Consider the following 17944-nt stretch of genomic DNA (forward strand, 5'->3'; position numbering starts at 1 on the left):
CACAAAGATGAGATAAAACGGGAGTGAGCTCTTGATGGACGCTAACCTGCCATCCATCCATTGAAACCTCAGCGGAAAGATGCTGGCGTGGGGCCTTGTGGCCCTTGGACCGGGGTGGGGCGGGAGGGGTGCGATAGACACTGTCAAAAAAAGAGAGACAGGAATGGAAGAACAGGCTGAAAGCTGGCTTCAGCGCAAGATGATACTACTAATAATAAAGTCGTTAAATACTGGGCTCTACCATTTTAGATTTTTTAAAATATCTTTTCACCATTTACTTTGAAGAGGTATTTCTGATCCTCATTCTGAGTCGGAATCGACTCGACAGCAATGGGTATGGTTTGGGTTTTTTTTTCCTGTGGCTAAACTGGGTGTCATTCGCTCCTTTCCAATACGACAATTGTACCCTTATTGGCAAAGCAATTCTTTCCTTATCACCCCTCGAGCGATGTTATTTTGTTTTCTCTCTAGGGTTAGTTTCCCCTGTCTTTTATCTTCAAGTTATATTTGTGACCTCTGTACACAGCAGGGAGCCCTGGTGGTGCAGTGGTTAAGAGCTCAGGCTGCTAACCAAGAGATCAGCAGTTCGAATCCACCAACCGCTCCTCGGAAACCCCATGGGGCAGTTCTACCCTGTCCCATAGGGTCACTACTAGTCGGAATCGACTCGACGGCAACAGGTTTTGGTACACAGGTCTTATGAATCGGCTATGTCACGAGCATTGCCTTCCTGGCATTTAAAATCACCGGTAAGAGCAACTTCCAGATTTTAAAATTAATAAAAACCTAAATTGTTTGTAAGCCAAAGAACCCACCCACTGCCATAGAGTCGATTCAGACTCACAGCGACCTACAGACCCCTTAGGTCAAAGGAGAACTGCCCCACAGGGTTTCAAAGGCTGTTATCTTTACGGAAGCTGACTGCCACGTCTTTCTCGCGAGGCTTGAAATGTTTGAACTCCAACCTGTAGGTTCGCAGCCGAGCGCTTTAACCACTGCGCCGCCAGGGGTTCCCGCGAGCAAAAGAAACGTATAAAAAGTGTTACCTAGGTTAAAGAAGCTGGTCTGATTGGCGGCAATCGGTTCTCGGTAGCTGGCCAATGGGAGAGTAGATTCAATATCCTTCATTTGCGTACAGGCCCTATGACAAGCGAATCAGTGGTTGTGAAACTAAGTCCTCATTTGCATCACAGTGTCTACAAATAAGCAGGCTCCTCAGTTGCAGACTTCATTTTCTTTTCTAAGGTAGTTTGACAAGCCGTTAGTATGCCAGAACCAGCGAAGTCTGCTCCTGCCCCGAAAAAGGGCTCTAAAAAGGCGGTGACCAAGGCGCAGAAGAAGGATGGCAAGAAGCGCAAGCGCAGCCGCAAGGAGAGCTACTCCGTCTACGTCTACAAGGTGCTCAAGCAGGTCCACCCCGACACCGGAATCTCCTCTAAGGCCATGGGTATCATGAACTCCTTCGTCAACGACATCTTTGAGCGCATCGCTGGTGAGGCGTCTCGCTTGGCGCATTACAACAAGCGCTCGACCATCACGTCCAGGGAGATTCAGACCGCGGTGCGCCTGCTGCTGCCCGGGGAGCTGGCCAAGCACGCCGTGTCCGAGGGCACCAAGGCCGTCACCAAGTACACCAGCTCCAAATGAGCAGCTTTCCCGCTTAGCCATCAAACCAAAGGCTCTTTTCAGAGCCACCCATGTTTTCACGATTGGAGAGTAACACTGTATAATGTGCTTTTTCTGTAGGCTGGGTGTCGATTTAGCGTAACACTAATGAAAGCATCCCCAGTTGCAGTTTCTTGGGTGGTATGTAGGTGCTGCGTGCGATTCTGATCGTTGTGTCACGATCGGGTTATATCCTGCTGCGGGAGGCGAATGTGGGGTGAAGCAAATAGTAACTCGTTCAGAAGCTTGGAACTCGTTGCAGCTGGAGTACTCAACTTTTTTAATTTGCACAGGCCCTACCTGGGCTGGTGGCAGCCCTTCAGGAGGGAGCTAAAATGACCATAGAATTCCTGTTCTCCGTTTTATATCAAGTAGCGTACAAGGCTACGGTAACATTTGGAAATCTTGCTTTCTTAAAAATGTAACAATGTTTACGTGTTGCTGTCGACCTCTACGCCACATTCTTTGTGTCTGCCTAATTCCTTACCCTCCATCCCCAACCCCCATCCCCACCCCCGCCAGCTTTTTGCCTAAAGCTTTTGGTGTCTAGGGAAGACTTTCAATCATTTAAGGTTATTTAAAGACATGTGGGGGCGGGTGGAAGGGGGGCTGAGACTCCACTAAGGGAACAATGTAATACTAATGTTTACTTTTCCTTTATCCCTTTCTTGGAGTAGTTCAAAAAGGCACTTGTCATTGGGTTGTCTTTTGCTTGTTTTTAATGAAGAAGAATAAAATCCGTTTCTCTGTCCGCTCCCCTGTGTCGTTTCACAAACTGTTAGTTGCCCCTGAGTTGATTCAGACTCCTGTCAACCCTATATGTATAAAGTAGAGCTGCTCCGTAATGTTTTCAAAGCTGTGAACTTTCCGAAGCAGATCTCTGGGCCTGTCTCCCCAGATGCTTCTGGGTGGGTACCAACTGCCAACCTTTAAGCACATTAACCGTTTGCTCCACCCAGGATCTCATAATCCTGTCTTTAACCACCTCCATCTCCTCACCAATGTGGTCACAGAATATAAATTGCCTCTGTGGCCTGCTCTCCCTCCTTTTCTGTCCCTGGAAAATTCCCTTCAGAGTCCATCCATCCTGTCCTGTCTTCAGCTTTCTTCCCCAGCTCAGTTTGGAGAAAAAGAAGACAAAAGGACTCAGGACAGGTCAGTGAGCAGCCAGGAAGAGGAAATGTGGAGGTAGGAGATGCTTTTTTATGTTCAAAGGCTGAACCACTGAGGTCTACAAGTCTGCAGTTTTGTAATCACGGAATTCCAAAGAGACAAAAATCAGGAAAATAGTCTACCTTCTCTTCTTGTCTAATTTTCCAGTCAGTGCAAGGTGAGAAAGGGAAAACAGGTGAGGAAGATTTAATCGGGGGCACCTCACTGGTGAGTGGAAATTCCAAATCCACTCATGACGGTCCTTGAGAAACACCCTCGGCAGCCTTCCCAGCCAGTTTATCTGGTCAGCCTTTCTCTCACCAAGGTAAAATAACCACAAAGACACAAACAGTAAGTTATTTTCAGGTTACCTAATTAAGGATTTATTTTATTTTTTTTTTTTAATTAAGGATTGCACTTCCAACTTTGTCGGATCACTTCGATTTTAGCTTGAGATAATACTCCATGGTCATAGTGAATCCAGTTTCCATTCCAGAGCCACTTGATTGTGTCCTGTCCCTGTTCAGAAACCTTCCATGATCTGCCACTGCTTTTAGCACAAAATCAGTAGCCTGTACTATGGTCTCAAGGCCTGCAAGGTCTGCCCCTCACCTAACTCTCCAACCCAATCTCAGTTTTGTTTTGTTTTGTTCTCTCCTCTGCCTCCCTCCACCCCAGTTTCTGAAATTTCCCAAGATCCCTCCAACCTTCATCCAAAAAAAAAGTTGCCCTCGAGTTGATTCTGATGCATGGCAACCCCTTGTGCGTCAGAGTAGAACTGTATTCCATAGCGTTTTCAATAGCTGATTTTTTTTTTTTTTGGAAGTAGATTGCCAGATCTTTCTTCCAAGGTGTCTCTTTGCCTGAAATGCCCAATTCTACATCCAGCCAGAACACACACACTTTATTAATTTATTGATCAGCTACACTCAGCTCAATCATCTTGTCCTGGGGAAGCTGCCCTTTCACTGTTAAAGGCTTTCATAGCCCCAAGGAACTGACTGTATACTCTGTCCTGAACCATCCTTAGTGAGGCACATAATGATTGGTGCGGGGAAATCAGGACTTGACCCCTAAGGCTGGGGGGGGGGGAACTCGTTTTCCCTGGAGCACAAAGCAGAGAAGAAGGGAGGTAACCTGAACAAAATCAAGGTTGTGTCGGAAAGAAAGAAGGGTAATGACCTTTGAGGAGGCACCTGCACTTCTGTCTGCCCAGAAGGCACAACAGCCTTCTGGGCAGACAGAAGGAATACCCAATGGATTGCAAGATAGGGTAGCCATTCATTCACATTCGAGTGTGAACCACTAAATCCTGCACTGAGTATACAGCACAGTGCTTCTCAAGCTTGAGAGTGCATTGGCATCACCTGGAGGGCTTGTTACAGCCTGGGTTGCTGGTCCTATCCCCAGAATTTGTTTCATTAGTCCTGGAGTGGAGTCCAAGAACTAACAATTCTAAAAAGTTCCCAGGGTATGCAGGTGCTGCTGGTCTGGGAACCAGCCTGTGAGTACATCTGATATAAAGAATCACAAAGTTACCAAAGCTCTTGCCTGTGTGGAGCTTTCTTTGTGGTAAAGATGAGGTGGTGATTTAAGATTGTGAAGGGTCTGGATGTCAAACAATGATGTTTTGATTTCTTTTTGCAGACAATGAAAAGTTATAGAAAGTGAGCAGGGACTGGCATGATTGGCTCTAGTTTTAGGAAGACAGCAGGAGATGGAATGGATTGGAGGGAATGGAAGTGAAGAAAGGCAATAAAGGTCCAAGCCAAAGAAATGGCAGCAGGAATGGAGTAGTGGATACGAGAGACAAACCAGAGAGCAGTGGAAGGGATTCCATTCAGTGCCAGGTACTGACATACAGCAATGAATGAGACAGTCAGCTCTGTCTGGACAAGTCCCATTCAGGACAGTCCCCATTATGCTGTTAGCCTTTCCCTTAGGCCATCATATCTGACTGATGCCAGCATCTGCCCAACTGAATCAATCACATTCACTTTCTTAGAAACTGGGAAAGGTATCTGAAGAGAAGGTCAAGTGTGAGTGTTCAGCCGTTCCTGAAATGTGGTCAGCGGCCTTGGTTTTCAAAGAGCTTTTTATTATGCTTAAATTACCTGCAATTGGGTTTGATGTTGTCATCCAGAAGAACCTTAATTAACACACTTGCACCTTTGTAAGAATATAGCTAAACTTGTATTTGTGGAGCATATATTATTGCTGTGTTATTTATTCGACATGATCTCGCTCAGTCCTCACAAAAACATGAAGTTTCCCCTAAATTACAGGTGAGGTAACAGTGGCTACAAATTGTTATTAGAAGCTTGTCGTAGATGGCAAACATAGACAGTGGCAGCCTGGGACTTCAGTTGTAGATCTTCATGGTTCAAATGCCACCCTCTTTTTCTCTGGACCTTTCTTTCTAGTGTCGTGAGGAATAATAATGATAGTAATAACAAAACCACCAAACCAAACCCACTGCCGTTGAGTTGATTCCGACTCATAGTGACCCTATAACAATAGCCAAAACTTAAGAGTGCTCACTCTCTGCCAGGCACTGGCCTAAATGCTGAAAAAATGCTGCATTTTATTCACCCTAAAACCTATGAGGTTGGTGGTACTATTATCTCTATTTTACAGATGAGGCATAGAGAAGTTAAGTAACTTGAAAAAAGACACACTGCAAGTAGGCATCCCTCTCTGCGAGACTTCTGGTGCCTTTTCATCTCCCAGGAAGGGTACTGGGAACATTCATTATAAACTTAATATATACTTTGCTTAATGACACAGACTATCAAATTATAAAAACCAGTTTCTGTCTAGTCTATTCTGACTCATGATGATCCTGTGTGTGTGTCAAAGAACTATGCTCCATAGGGTTTTCAGTGGGTGATTTTTTTTCAGAAGATCACCAGGCCTTTCTTCTGAGGTATGTCTGAGTGAACTTGAATAGCCAGCTATTCAGTTAGCAGGTGAGTGTGTTAATGATTTGCACCACTCAGGGGGTCCATTAAATATATAAGCCTTGTTAAATGTATTTGCTGAGACTGTCAATGGCAGATGACTTTAAAAGAGCCTAGGATAAAATTTATGGATATCTTCCTTAATTGGGCTGATAATATATTCCCCAACAAGTTACACCAATGTTTTTATTTACTCCTGAATCTTGTGAGATTCAATCACTTTGAGCCTTCAGACATTTAAAAATAAAAAAATTCAAAATAGATTATTCTGTATTCTGAATTATAAAATGTTAAGACCTGATCTAACTTCTCAAGCATATACGTGAATAAATGGTCCATAGCACACAGTGAATAAATGGTGACAAAATAAACTTACTCTTGTTCAATGTGTTCTTTCTGTGTAATGACTGCTCTGTCTTCACTGTACTTAAATTTTGAATCTGTAGATCTCAGACCCTGAAATCCTAAACTCCAGGTGGTACACAGGCATCCGTGGAGTCCTGAGAGCCTCAGAGGGTGAATGACCCCATGTAATGTCTATGTCCATATGCATATTTTCCAACAGATTCTCCAAGGAGTTTTTATCCACAGACTGTTAAGAACTGCTGTTCTAAAGAAACACCCAGATTACAACTGCTGAAGACCTATAAACAGCCCACCCATCCATCTCTAACATGAAATAAGCCCTCACTCTGTGTCGCCTAGAATGGAACACAAAGGAGGGACCAGGGAATAAAGCTCATTTGGGATCAGCTTCCCTTAAAAGAGTTTTGGGGCCAATAAAAGAAAAGCCCACATTCCTAAATAAGTCAAGAACACAAAACTGTATTTGGAATGGTAAAAAATAAGCTGGAGCCCTGGTTGCACAGTGGTTAGGTACTCAGCTAACCAAAAGATTGGCAGTTCAGATTCACCAACCACTCCTTGGAAACTATGGGGGCAATTCTAGCCTGTCCTATGGGGTTGCTATGAAATCGCCTCAACGGCAACAGGTTTGGTTTATAACAAAAAGACCGAATGATGAATAGCTTAAAAGAGTTATTTTCGTATCGTAGAACAAATCCATTGTTGATTAGCCCAGCTCTGTGGGGCAGTTCTGCTCCTTATGAATCAGGGATCCTGGTTCTTCCCAAATCATTGCTTTGCCATCTCCTAGGGCTTGATGGGCTACCTGCATAGCATAAATGGTTAAGTGCTCAACTACTAGCCATCAAAAAGTTGGTGGTTTGAATTTATCCAGAGGCACCAAAAGGTCACAGGCTTTGAAACCCTATGAAGCAGTTGCACACTATACTCATGGTCACAAGGAGTTGGAATCAACTTCAAGGCAGCTAACAACAAACAGGGCGTGATGTTCCCTGCTTAGAACTAGATCAACATCATTATAACTGGTGGGAAGAGGGAAGAAGGAAACGTGCAAGGTTTTAAGGCCCAGACCTGGGAGTAACTTCTATCAACTCTCACATTTGTTGGAGAGAATTTAGCAAAGTGCTTACACATGCCAACAGGAGACCAGGAAATGTTGCCTCTGGCTAGGTAGCCACCTGTCCAGCCTTGCCTGTAATTGTTATAAAGTAAACAATACGCCAATAATCCTTAAAGATACTTCACAGAATAAAACCCATTGTGAGGACACCAAAGATGTGGCACGCTGACAATCCCAGGAGGCTGCAGAAGGTTAACAGTGGTTAAGGACAAGGAATAGAGTGACCCATTTGAGAACTGTTTGCTTATCTTTATCTTATTTTCCTATATGTGGAGGAAAAAAGGGTAAAGAATTGAATCAAGATCTGGGTTTGAAAAATCAAGCCCAACACATTTTATCATGTGACCTGAAACTTCATAGCACTATAATTTAAGGTAAGATAGACTTGTAATAAAGTATAAAATCATTCAAGATAAAGCGCCAACATAGTGAAGACTCAGTGAATACAAATTTGTTTATATACTTATATTGACCACTGGTATTTCAATGAAGTCTTTTGCTTTGTTTTTGACTCAACAAGAGAAACTAGCAGCACTGGACAAAGCAGAGTAAAGAAGCAAACGAAGATACAAGTCACTCTGCCTCTTCATTCCATTAAAAACTCTGTATTGTCCTGCTTTTCCCGTAGACCTTCAATGTACTTTAAATTCCACGTAATTTTACATTTGTCAAGCTCCTCACATCATGTGAGCTGTGGGAAGGCTGGCTGCTTTAATATCTACAGCTCATTTAACAGTAACTAGACAGACACTGCAGGCACTTGACACCGCCTTGTACTTCTTTCTTCCATTTTTTTTTTTATAAGCATCATGCTTCCTTTTTCTGTAATACTCTCCAATATCGTCTTGTTTTATAACATTAATAGTTGAGCTACAGTGAAATCATTCCAAATGTCTAATAATGCGGAAAATACAGACCAATTTTGTTTATATACGGACCACTTAAACGTGATCTACAAGGATGACTAAAACTTCAGTGTCGACTGGGAAGGTAACAACAGCTAACACTAAACAATTTTTAACTCGCGGCCGCAATGTACAAGGTTAGACCCAGCACCTGAGTAAAACCCAAAGAAAGCACGATCATTAAGTGACTGGCTCTTTCAAGTGAAAAGATGGATGGCCCTGAAAAGGGCCTTTGTTTTTGCAGTTCTGAAGTTACTTCAGGTTCTAGCCGCCAAAGCCATAAAGGGTGCGCCCCTGGCGTTTAAGAGCATAAACCACGTCCATTGCCGTGACAGTCTTGCGCTTGGCGTGCTCGGTATAGGTGACAGCGTCGCGGATCACGTTCTCCAGGAAAACCTTCAGCACTCCGCGGGTCTCTTCGTAAATGAGGCCGGAGATGCGCTTAACACCACCACGCCGAGCCAGACGACGGATGGCAGGTTTGGTAATGCCCTGGATGTTGTCACGCAAAACCTTTCGGTGGCGCTTAGCGCCTCCCTTCCCCAAGCCCTTTCCGCCTTTACCGCGCCCAGACATGACTAACTAACAGCAGCTAGGTTTGCAGTGCTGTGTTCACAAGCAAGCACCGCAGGCTTTTTATAATTGCATGACGGACCTGTTTGAAAACCGAAAGGACAGGGGCGGCAACTTAACTCAGTTCCCGCCTACCAGCGCCTGTGTCCCTATCGGAGAAACCCACGATCAAGCGGGAGGCCTGAGGCGGTGGATAAGCCTGGGGGTGGAGTTTATTAAGCTGTTCGAACCCATAGGGAAGTGCCTCCAAAAACAGAAAGGCCCTGCGATCAGCTTCCGAAAGGTAACAGCCTAGAAAACCCTACAGAGCAGTTCAACTGTGCATACTTGGTGTCCTCATGAGTTTGAGTGAAGTCGACTGGATGGCAACTAACGAGAACAAATATGATTAGTCGTGCATGTGTCTACATATAGTACCTGCAGCCATTAACTGGTTTTATTCGGTACACCCGTTATCCTGTGCAAATCCTCACTATTTCTTCCTAAGCAACAATTCATATACTTTTTCGCAAAGACGTTTGAAACTTGTTCTTCATATTTTCAAAGTATGAAATAATTAATACATTCTGCAGTTCCGTATCAGCCATTTTAAACGGTTTTAAGCAAATCACATCTTCATTGTTTAAATTGCTAAAATTAGGTTCAGTCAGATTATAAATGTGTAGTTAACTAAGATTTATAAATACATTTATTACAAAATGAGGAGAACCTTGTCCAGCTGTGAGTTGAAAGGCTTATGGGTTGCTTGTATCCTTAATCGTGGACAGGTTGTATCTAGCATTGTATCTGTCACTGCTTTCTATTGCCCCAACGGCTTGGCACTATAGTGCCTAGAGCCAACCTACAGCGACAGCCTGCTCCATAATAGCTCTGTGCCCTTGGCCAAGCTGTGCTAAGTATCATTTTAAAATGCTGTATGATAAAGCCTATATTACAAGAATTTTGTTACGTATTAAAGAATCCATGCAAAGCACGTTGAAAAATATCTGCAAATAAGCACTAACTAACATAATTATGTATCATTGTGGCTGCTTTCCTCCTCCCCTTAGTATGAACCCTCTGAAAGGATGAATGTAAGAGAGTATTCTGATCTGCTACAACCTGGTTTGAGAACTTCTCAAAATAAGAAATTCTGAAAGACTGGGCTCATTGTTAACCCCCCTGAGCAGTGGCAGCTGCCTTTGGGTAAATGATTTGGCTTTTCCTTTCTGGCGTAAGAAGGGCCATTGTTGGATTATAGCCTGATGAGAGGAAGTTTCACACAACTCTTCCAGGCATTTATGGAGGATCTCAGTCTAGGTCCACAGACCGGATTCAGAGGACCTGGGGATGCACACAGAACAAAGAATGCATCTTTACTTCCACTATCTCCAACCCACCTGTAAAATTTGCTTTACTTATGAAGGCAGACAACAAACACAGTAGAACTGGCAGAACTATGCAATATTTGTATCAGACTATGGTAGTCAATATCTCAAAATATCACTTAACTGCATCACTCCTAAAATCTGGTAATTTTTAGTCATTCAGGGAGATCTTGGTAGTAGTACATTACTAAAGAAGCACATAAGTTAATATTTCTCCAATTTGCTTATTTTATAACTTTATAATGGTATATTAAATTAATTTCAAAAATTATATTTGATATAGGGTCACTGTCAGTTGGCATCAACACAATGGCAGTAGGTTTTTTGTTTATTTGTTTGTTTGTTTTAATGGTATATTAGCCCTGGGTAGTATAAATGGTTAAGTGCTTGACTAATAGCCAAGAGGTTGGTGGTTCAAACCCACCCAAAGGCACCTTGGAGAACATGCCTGGTGATCGGCTTTGAAAACCCTATCCTACACACATGGGGTTGCCACGAGTCATAATGGACTGGAAGGCAACTAACAACAAATGGTACATTAATATAATAATTTCTTTTTTCCTATGTATTTTATCTTAAGCATACAAACATTATTCTGAGAAGGGGACCGTAAGCTTCATCAGACATCCAAAGAGGCCCAGGCACAAAAATGGATAAGAATTTCTCTCCCAAAGGATCCTGAAAGCCTTGGAAGACTTTGGGTTTCATAATGTGCAGAGAGCAGCACTGGGAAATTCTATGAATACTGGAATGGAAATCATATGTTAGTAATGATATTCTGATGGAGGTGTGTAAAGGTAAATGCAATGATTTTCTGCATTTATAAAGGGCAAAGAGATCATTTTCCTTTTCTTTTTCTTAGAGAGTTTCCCTGGAGACAGTGAGTCAGAATCCTTACTCCAACCTCCAAATAGAGACAAATCTTTCTAGGGATTAAGCCCAGTCTCCAGTTATTACCATGTAGAGATATCACCATGGCTTTGAACCAAATAACCTCTCACCATGCAAAAAATATGTATATTTCTGGAGTTAGCTTAGAGGTCTCTCACAAGATATACAGAAGATTGTCACAATATGTAGCACCTTTGCCTGTCAAGGAAATAAGAGAAGTTATTGTCTTTTTTCTGCTTTGCTGCATAGGATGTGTGAGATTTTGTCATACATAACTCTGTAGTCACGTCTGTGCTACCTTCCATGCAGGTAAATCTGTTAATGGATACTCAGTAATAAATTGTTTTCTCTCCCTCCCTGCCTCCCTTTCTGTCTCTCTCCGTTTCTCTTCTATGTTAGTACAGAGGGGTATTTTAATTATTTTATTTCCCCAATGTGTAAAGCAGCCCAAAAGCCTCATAGGTTTCACATTTCTTTATTTTATCTTCAGAAATAGGAATTTGCTTGCCGAAACATGAAATCTCTGTCTAAATTGATGTGAAGGTTAAAACTACCCGAGGAGAGGCATAATATGGGCCACTCAGAGCTCAACGGTAGAAATTGGAACAAGCTTCTTAATTCATAATTGCTCTACATCTTCAACGGTGTATAAGACCCCATTGGCCAGGTGTGGCTCTCACTCATTCAATTGGAAATGGTTAAGAAGAGTCAAGCATGTTAACAGTGCTGTGTAGGGCACAGTGATACAGAAAAACAGTCATTTGGGCAATAAGCAGGACAGCAGAATAAAGCCATGGAATGGAATTCAGGACAGTCTAAAGCCCAGTTCCCCATGGACAACCTGTATATTACTGTGCAAGTTGTCCTATATGAATGAATATATGCCATACCTATAAGACCAGTTCCATGCTTTTTTTAATTATTAAGAAGATTTAAAAGTGACAAATATGCAGATGATATGAAGCAGATTGAGGGCAGTGGTGGTTCAGTGGTAGAATTCTTGTCTTCCATGCAAGAGACCTGGGTTTGATTCCCAGACGGTGCTCCTCAAGCATAGCCACCACTTGTCTGTCAGTGGAGGCTTGTGCGTTGCTATCATGCTGAACAGGTTTCAGTGGAGCTTTCAGACTGAGACAACAATGGCAGCAACAGCATGAAGTAGATTCTAAAATATATATAATGGCCATTAAATTATGAGAGAAGTTCACAAGAGGAGTTCAAAAGAGGGATAGATGTCATCTAATTTAAGAGAGGGAATGATAGATATAAACATTTCAAGGTGTGTCACTGTATTAGACTGAATATACTTTGACTTTAAAATGTAGTAGGGGAGATGGGAAGGGGGAGGAAAAATGGAAACAGATACTGTGAAAAGTTGGTTAATTTAACCAAGATTATGCAGCTTACAAACTGCAAAACCAGACTCAAATACAAGTCAGTGTGTTTGCAAAACCTGTTCTTGTTCAAAATTGTGATTTAAAGCCATATAAATCATGCTGAATGACATACTAAAGAGCTTATTGTGGAATTAGAAAGCTACAGGAAGATGGGCCAAAAAATCTGAAACTCAAAGAAAATTTCATTGCGTGCAATGAAGAGGATGAGAGGAAGGAGAGGCCCACAGGGAGGCTATGAGGAGAGCCAGGCCAGGCAAGATACAGAAGAGCCAGAATTACAATCATGGTGGGGGAAATAAAAGAGGAGAGATGAATTCAGGAAAAATTCACCAATCTTGGGGACAGACTGAATTTGGTGGCAAAGGAAAGGAAGGAGGTGACATTTTCACATCAGCTTATTAGAGTGGCGGTATTGTTAATAGCATTTCTGAAGATGTCAATTGGAAGGATCTCTTTTGATTAGATGCTACTGAAATGAGGTTGGTCCTATTTCCAGTATGCTGTAGGTAGATGAAGAAGCAGTTACCCAGCAGACACCTGAAAATGCAGGTTTGACATTTAGGCAAGAGCAAAGGCCTGAGGGTAACTCATGAAGCCCTGAAAGTGAATGAGGCCCTTGGAGAATTCCTACATTTAAATGGCTAGGAGACAACTCTTTGTAGGGGCTACGGAAAACCAGCTACAATGAGTCCAAGTTATTGTTAAAAACAAATAAAAAGGCACACGTGAGTTCATAAAATGTGAGTGCACATTCAAAGCAAACATGATTACTATCAAGCTGGATTCTCACCTCATTCACCCATTTGAATTATGTTTCTAATTTTTAATTCTTATTAACATTTATTAATTTTTATCTGTCCAAGCTGGGAGTGCTACATGAAGTAATCAGTCACCGTTGCTTCGGATGGAATCAACAAGAAGTATGAAACGCTCACCTCTTAGGCTTTGCTCTGTCTATTCCTAGTATTACTCTCTTTCGTAGCTCCGGTGAAACACAGATTGTCCACGTTTCACAATAAATACATAATACCTTAAGGACAAACATAGTTTAAGGAGTGAAGAAGAACATAAAATCAAATCACTTTCTGCCATCAATCTATATTTTACTTAACATTAATCATATGCATGATGAGTTCCCTATAAGCTTACATCCTTGTTTAAATGAAAGATGTAGTACTAAGTATAAGACATGACTGTTTTCAAATTTCTCTCAAGAGGAATACATATAAACATATACATATAAATATATATTCATGTGTCTCATTTATGTATATTCCTTGGTTCTCTACTTGCATACTTTACTAGTTTGACTTCCTCAAGCATGAGACACCTCTATTCTCAAAAGCTCGTGAACATTTTAATAACTGACCCCCCTATTGAAAGCAATGGAAACAAAAAAAAAATTTTTTTTGAGGGGGGGGAACCTATAAGGAGATCCAAGTCTCTCTCTTTTTGAGCTTTTTTTCTAAATGTCTTCTGGGATCAGCTATTGCAACTCAGGCCCAACCATCCTGTCCAGAGGATCATTGATCATTGCATTCGCCCGATTTGCCTAAAGAAATGCTGAATACCTGAACCCCAAAATTAACTAACCTTCCAAATAATCACAAGAAGTCATGATAATGCTCTTTCAGACCAAAATAACGATTTTGGGGGGCAGAAAGGGCCATTATCCCAGGCATCATTAACTGCTGTTCTTGTAGAGAAATCAGGAAAGAGCCTGTGTTACTTCTCCTCATATGAAACAGTTTTTCTTGGTAAATCTTCATGAGATCCGAGCAGTTGTTGAGCGTCTGAGAAGCCAAGGATGTATAGAACATTACTAAAGAAGAAGGACTTGCAGACACAAAAGGGAGAATTTATATTTTAAAGGAAAATCAAGAAGTTGTCTCTCTGACCTTTGAATCTCTCACAGAGTCCGGGGCTTTTGAAAAAAACTGAGGGCGACGTGATAGAAACCGGAGGAAAAAAAAATGACGATCTCAAAGCTTGAGCTGTCTCGGTTCATCCTGGAATAGAACTGGTGTGATTCCTCAAGGGGAATTTTTAATTTTTTGCTTTCCTGAATTGTAACAAACACAATTCCGGGACAGTGCTGAGCCTAGGTTGCTGCCAAGCTGAAAGACTGAGCTGGGAACCAATCAGCGCGCAGCGCCGCTGTCTATATATACACACACTCACTCCCCGGCCTGGCAGCTCAACTCTGAGACTTTTTTTTTTTGTACAGTTAGGTATCAAAACCTACAGTTATGTCGGAAACCGCACCTGCAGCGCCTGCTACAGCTTCCCCTGCGGAGAAGACTCCAGTAAAGAAGAAGGCCCGCAAGCCCGCAGGTGCCGCCAAGCGCAAGGCGTCCGGGCCCCCGGTGTCCGAGCTCATCACCAAGGCGGTGGCCGCCTCCAAGGAGCGCAGCGGCGTGTCCCTGGCCGCGCTGAAGAAGGCGCTGGCGGCCGCTGGCTACGATGTGGAGAAGAACAACAGCCGCATCAAGCTTGGGCTCAAGAGCCTGGTGAGCAAGGGCACCCTGGTGCAGACCAAGGGCACCGGCGCCTCCGGCTCCTTCAAGCTGAACAAGAAGGCAGCCTCTGGGGAAGCCAAGCCCAAAACCAAGAAGGCTGGCGCTGCCAAGGCCAAGAAGCCAGCTGGGGCAAAGAAGCCCAAGAAGTCGTCGGCTGCCACCCCTAAGAAGACCACCAAGAAGACCCCTAAGAAGGCAAAGAAGCCAGCAGCGGCTGCTGGGGTCAAGAAAGTGGCCAAGAGCCCGAAGAAGGTGAAAGCAGCCAAGCCCAAGAAGGCGGCCAAAAGCCCAGCTAAAGCTAAGGCTCCTAAACCCAAGGCAGCCAAGCCCAAAGCAGCCAAGCCCAAAAAGGCAGCTCCCAAAAAGAAGTAAGAGACTAAGAATACTTTAAAAGGCTCTTTTCAGAGCCACCCAATTAATCTTAAAAGAGCTATTAACACTGTGATTATGGGATGTCAGTTGGAGGAGGGTGGGAAGTTACTAAACATTAACAGCATTTTTCACAGAGCCTTGGTTTATGCCCTCTCCCCGCGGATGCAGCAGGCCAGCTGAATATTTTTTGGCGTGGATGGCGCACAGGTTGGTGTCCTCAAACAGCCCCACCAGGTAGGCCTCGCACGCCTCCTGCAGCGCCATGACGGCCGAGCTCTGGAAGCGCAGGTCGGTCTTGAAGTCCTGCGCGATCTCGCGCACCAGCCGCTGGAAAGGCAGCTTGCGGATCAGCAGCTCGGTGGACTTCTGGTAGCGCCTGATCTCGCGCAGCGCCACGGTGCCGGGCCGGTAGCGATGGGGCTTCTTCACGCCGCCGGTGGCCGGGGCGCTCTTGCGGGCAGCTTTGGTGGCCAGCTGCTTGCGGGGCGCCTTGCCGCCGGTGGACTTGCGCGCTGTCTGCTTGGTATGAGCCATTGCAAATTTCCCTAAAGCAGTTTGGCTTACGGAGAAATGGAAGCGGACCAAGTTCTTTATATATAAAGAGTCGCGCTTTGTTTGGACAAGGCAGTTCCACCGTGGCTTTCACTGAATATTGGTGGTGACAGTCACCCCTGAGCATGAGTCTCCCCCGCGTTTGGCCCAAACTTCAACGTCTTCCTCCGCCCCTCCCCTTTAACTGCGTGTGTTTTCAATCCCTTTCTCGTTTGCATAGCCTTTACGCCGTTTATTTTCAATGTTCTTTGGCTATTCTCCACAGACCTCAGTCTAAATTATTCGAATGATGTATGTTGTTTGCTGAATAAAATGTAAAATGTTGGCGCATGAAACGGGCTTTCCAGTCCTCGATTTTTTTGAAAAGACGCGCGCTAGAATATGATTGGGCAAATTATTTTTAACTCATTCCAGGTTAAGAAGGCTAATTTCTCCTCAGTACTATTTGTCTACGTAAAAGGAGTTTAACTTTTAGAGTTTTTATTTTATTATATTTTTCATAAAGACTTCCTAAATGCACCCCGACCATTAACTCTGAAGTGACAACTTCACACTTGATATTAGAAATAAAACATAACATCCTCATAAAACCACTCCACTATCTTTTACAATTTCTACTGAGGTTGTGTGAATTTTAAGAAACACACCCAAAATTTATAGATTAATAAATAAATAAACCTGTTGCTGTTGAGTCGATTCCCACTCACAGCGACCATGTAGAACACAATAGAACTGCCCCCATAGGGTTTCCATAGAATGGCTGGTGGATTGGAATTGCCCTTTGGTTAGCAGCCAACCTCTTAACCACTGCCTCCAGGATGCCAGACTTGTGCATGCTATATGAGTTTTACTGAGTGCATTTTCAAAGTCTTGCTGAATCTTTTAAGTAGCATCCAGGCTGTCATCTGACTACAGATGTTTACAATTCATTAGGGTCCCACTTTGTAGTTGGAAGTTGACATGTAAAAGCTCGAGAATTGCAGATAGTTTTCTCCGCCTGAAGATGCAAAACAACTCTTTTCAGCAAGACACCAAAGGTTGTGGTTTCATTGCTTTGTAGGTCACTAACTTGATCTGCATCTAAATTCTTAGCACTCAATAGGCGGCATTATTCTTTCCACTTTTGGTTTCTTCCAAACCCGTTTAGCAATCCTCAACTCTTCCCTCGTGAATCAGTTTTAATTCTAACACAAACTCAATTTGCTTTACTGTTAAGGCTTTTTAGTTAACAGAGTATTGTATTTACCTTCTTGGAATTTTTGAAACTTAAAATAGATGGTTATATTCAAGTTTCTGACAACTGGTGTCTAAACACTGCCACTTCCATATTGAAAAATTGTGCTACAAAAGATCACTGCACATTACCTGAAAAAAATGTAAGCCCTTTTAATGAATACATGGGTGGCTCTGAAAAGAGCCTTTGATTTAAAGATGGACTCAGCGACCTAAGATTCTGGCTAATTTTCCCAATTTACTTTCCTTTGGCCTTGTGATGGCTCTCGGTCTTCTTGGGCAGCAGCACGGCCTGGATGTTGGGCAGGACGCCACCCTGAGCGATGGTGACTTTGCCCAGCAGCTTGTTGAGCTCCTCGTCGTTGCGGATGGCCAGCTGCAGGTGGCGCGGGATGATGCGCGTCTTCTTGTTGTCACGGGCCGCGTTGCCCGCCAGCTCCAGGATCTCGGCGGTCAGGTACTCCAGCACCGCCGCCAGATACACCGGCGCGCCAGCCCCAACCCGTTCAGCATAGTTCCCCTTGCGGAGCAGGCGATGCACACGGCCCACTGGGAACTGGAGTCCAGCTCTGGAAGACCGCGTCTTAGCTTTAGCACGGGCCTTACCACCTTGCTTTCCGCGTCCAGACATGTTAAGCGTCTGCTATGAGACAGGAAAGAAATGAGGAAAGAAATACGTATACATATCTACACAGCAAATAAGGAACTTTTATACAGGCAAGCGGACTTGTAAATCACGCTGTTTGATTGGCTAGAACAAGCTTTAAGATTACAACCAATTACAAAAGTGAGCTAGAGTCAACTACTTTGCATACCACCCGACTACGTAAGACGATTTATCCAATCAAAACTTTAGTTTTCCTATTCCTCTT

General features: G+C 43.4%; 4 protein-coding genes and 1 pseudogene across 4 annotated transcripts; 2 read left to right on the top strand and 3 right to left on the bottom strand.

Moving 5' to 3' along the window:
- The first annotated feature begins 1224 nt into the window (after positions 1-1224).
- Positions 1225-2181, top strand: LOC126076923 (histone H2B type 1-C/E/F/G/I). The gene has a single exon (XM_049885631.1). The coding sequence runs from the start codon at positions 1267-1269 to the stop codon at positions 1645-1647; it is 381 nt and encodes a 126-aa protein (XP_049741588.1). The 5' UTR covers positions 1225-1266; the 3' UTR covers positions 1648-2181.
- Positions 2182-8369: 6188 nt separating this feature from the next.
- On the bottom strand, positions 8370-8766 carry LOC126076945 (histone H4). Its single transcript, XM_049885668.1, has one exon. It carries the CDS (start codon positions 8742-8744, stop codon positions 8433-8435), a length of 312 nt encoding a protein of 103 aa, XP_049741625.1. The 5' UTR covers positions 8745-8766; the 3' UTR covers positions 8370-8432.
- Positions 8767-14579: 5813 nt separating this feature from the next.
- On the top strand, positions 14580-16174 carry LOC126076784 (histone H1.4-like). Its single transcript, XM_049885363.1, has one exon. It carries the CDS (start codon positions 14646-14648, stop codon positions 15285-15287), a length of 642 nt encoding a protein of 213 aa, XP_049741320.1. The 5' UTR covers positions 14580-14645; the 3' UTR covers positions 15288-16174.
- On the bottom strand, positions 15430-15821 carry LOC126076851 (histone H3.1-like; annotated as a pseudogene).
- A 246-nt stretch (positions 16175-16420) lies between the features above and the next one.
- On the bottom strand, positions 16421-17741 carry LOC126076825 (histone H2A type 1). Its single transcript, XM_049885451.1, has one exon. It carries the CDS (start codon positions 17701-17703, stop codon positions 17311-17313), a length of 393 nt encoding a protein of 130 aa, XP_049741408.1. The 5' UTR covers positions 17704-17741; the 3' UTR covers positions 16421-17310.
- Between the last annotated feature and the right edge of the window lie 203 nt (positions 17742-17944).

This window comes from Elephas maximus, chromosome 1 (assembly GCF_024166365.1).
Source record: "Elephas maximus indicus isolate mEleMax1 chromosome 1, mEleMax1 primary haplotype, whole genome shotgun sequence".
Lineage (NCBI taxonomy): Eukaryota > Metazoa > Chordata > Mammalia > Proboscidea > Elephantidae > Elephas > Elephas maximus.

Excerpts from the sequence above, each read along its gene's own strand:
- LOC126076923 (XM_049885631.1), top strand. The coding sequence starts at position 1,267 with ATGCCAGAACCAGCGAAGTCTGCTCCTGCCCCGAAAAAGGGCTCTAAA.
- LOC126076784 (XM_049885363.1), top strand. The coding sequence starts at position 14,646 with ATGTCGGAAACCGCACCTGCAGCGCCTGCTACAGCTTCCCCTGCGGAG.
- LOC126076945 (XM_049885668.1), bottom strand. The coding sequence starts at position 8,744 with ATGTCTGGGCGCGGTAAAGGCGGAAAGGGCTTGGGGAAGGGAGGCGCT.
- LOC126076825 (XM_049885451.1), bottom strand. The coding sequence starts at position 17,703 with ATGTCTGGACGCGGAAAGCAAGGTGGTAAGGCCCGTGCTAAAGCTAAG.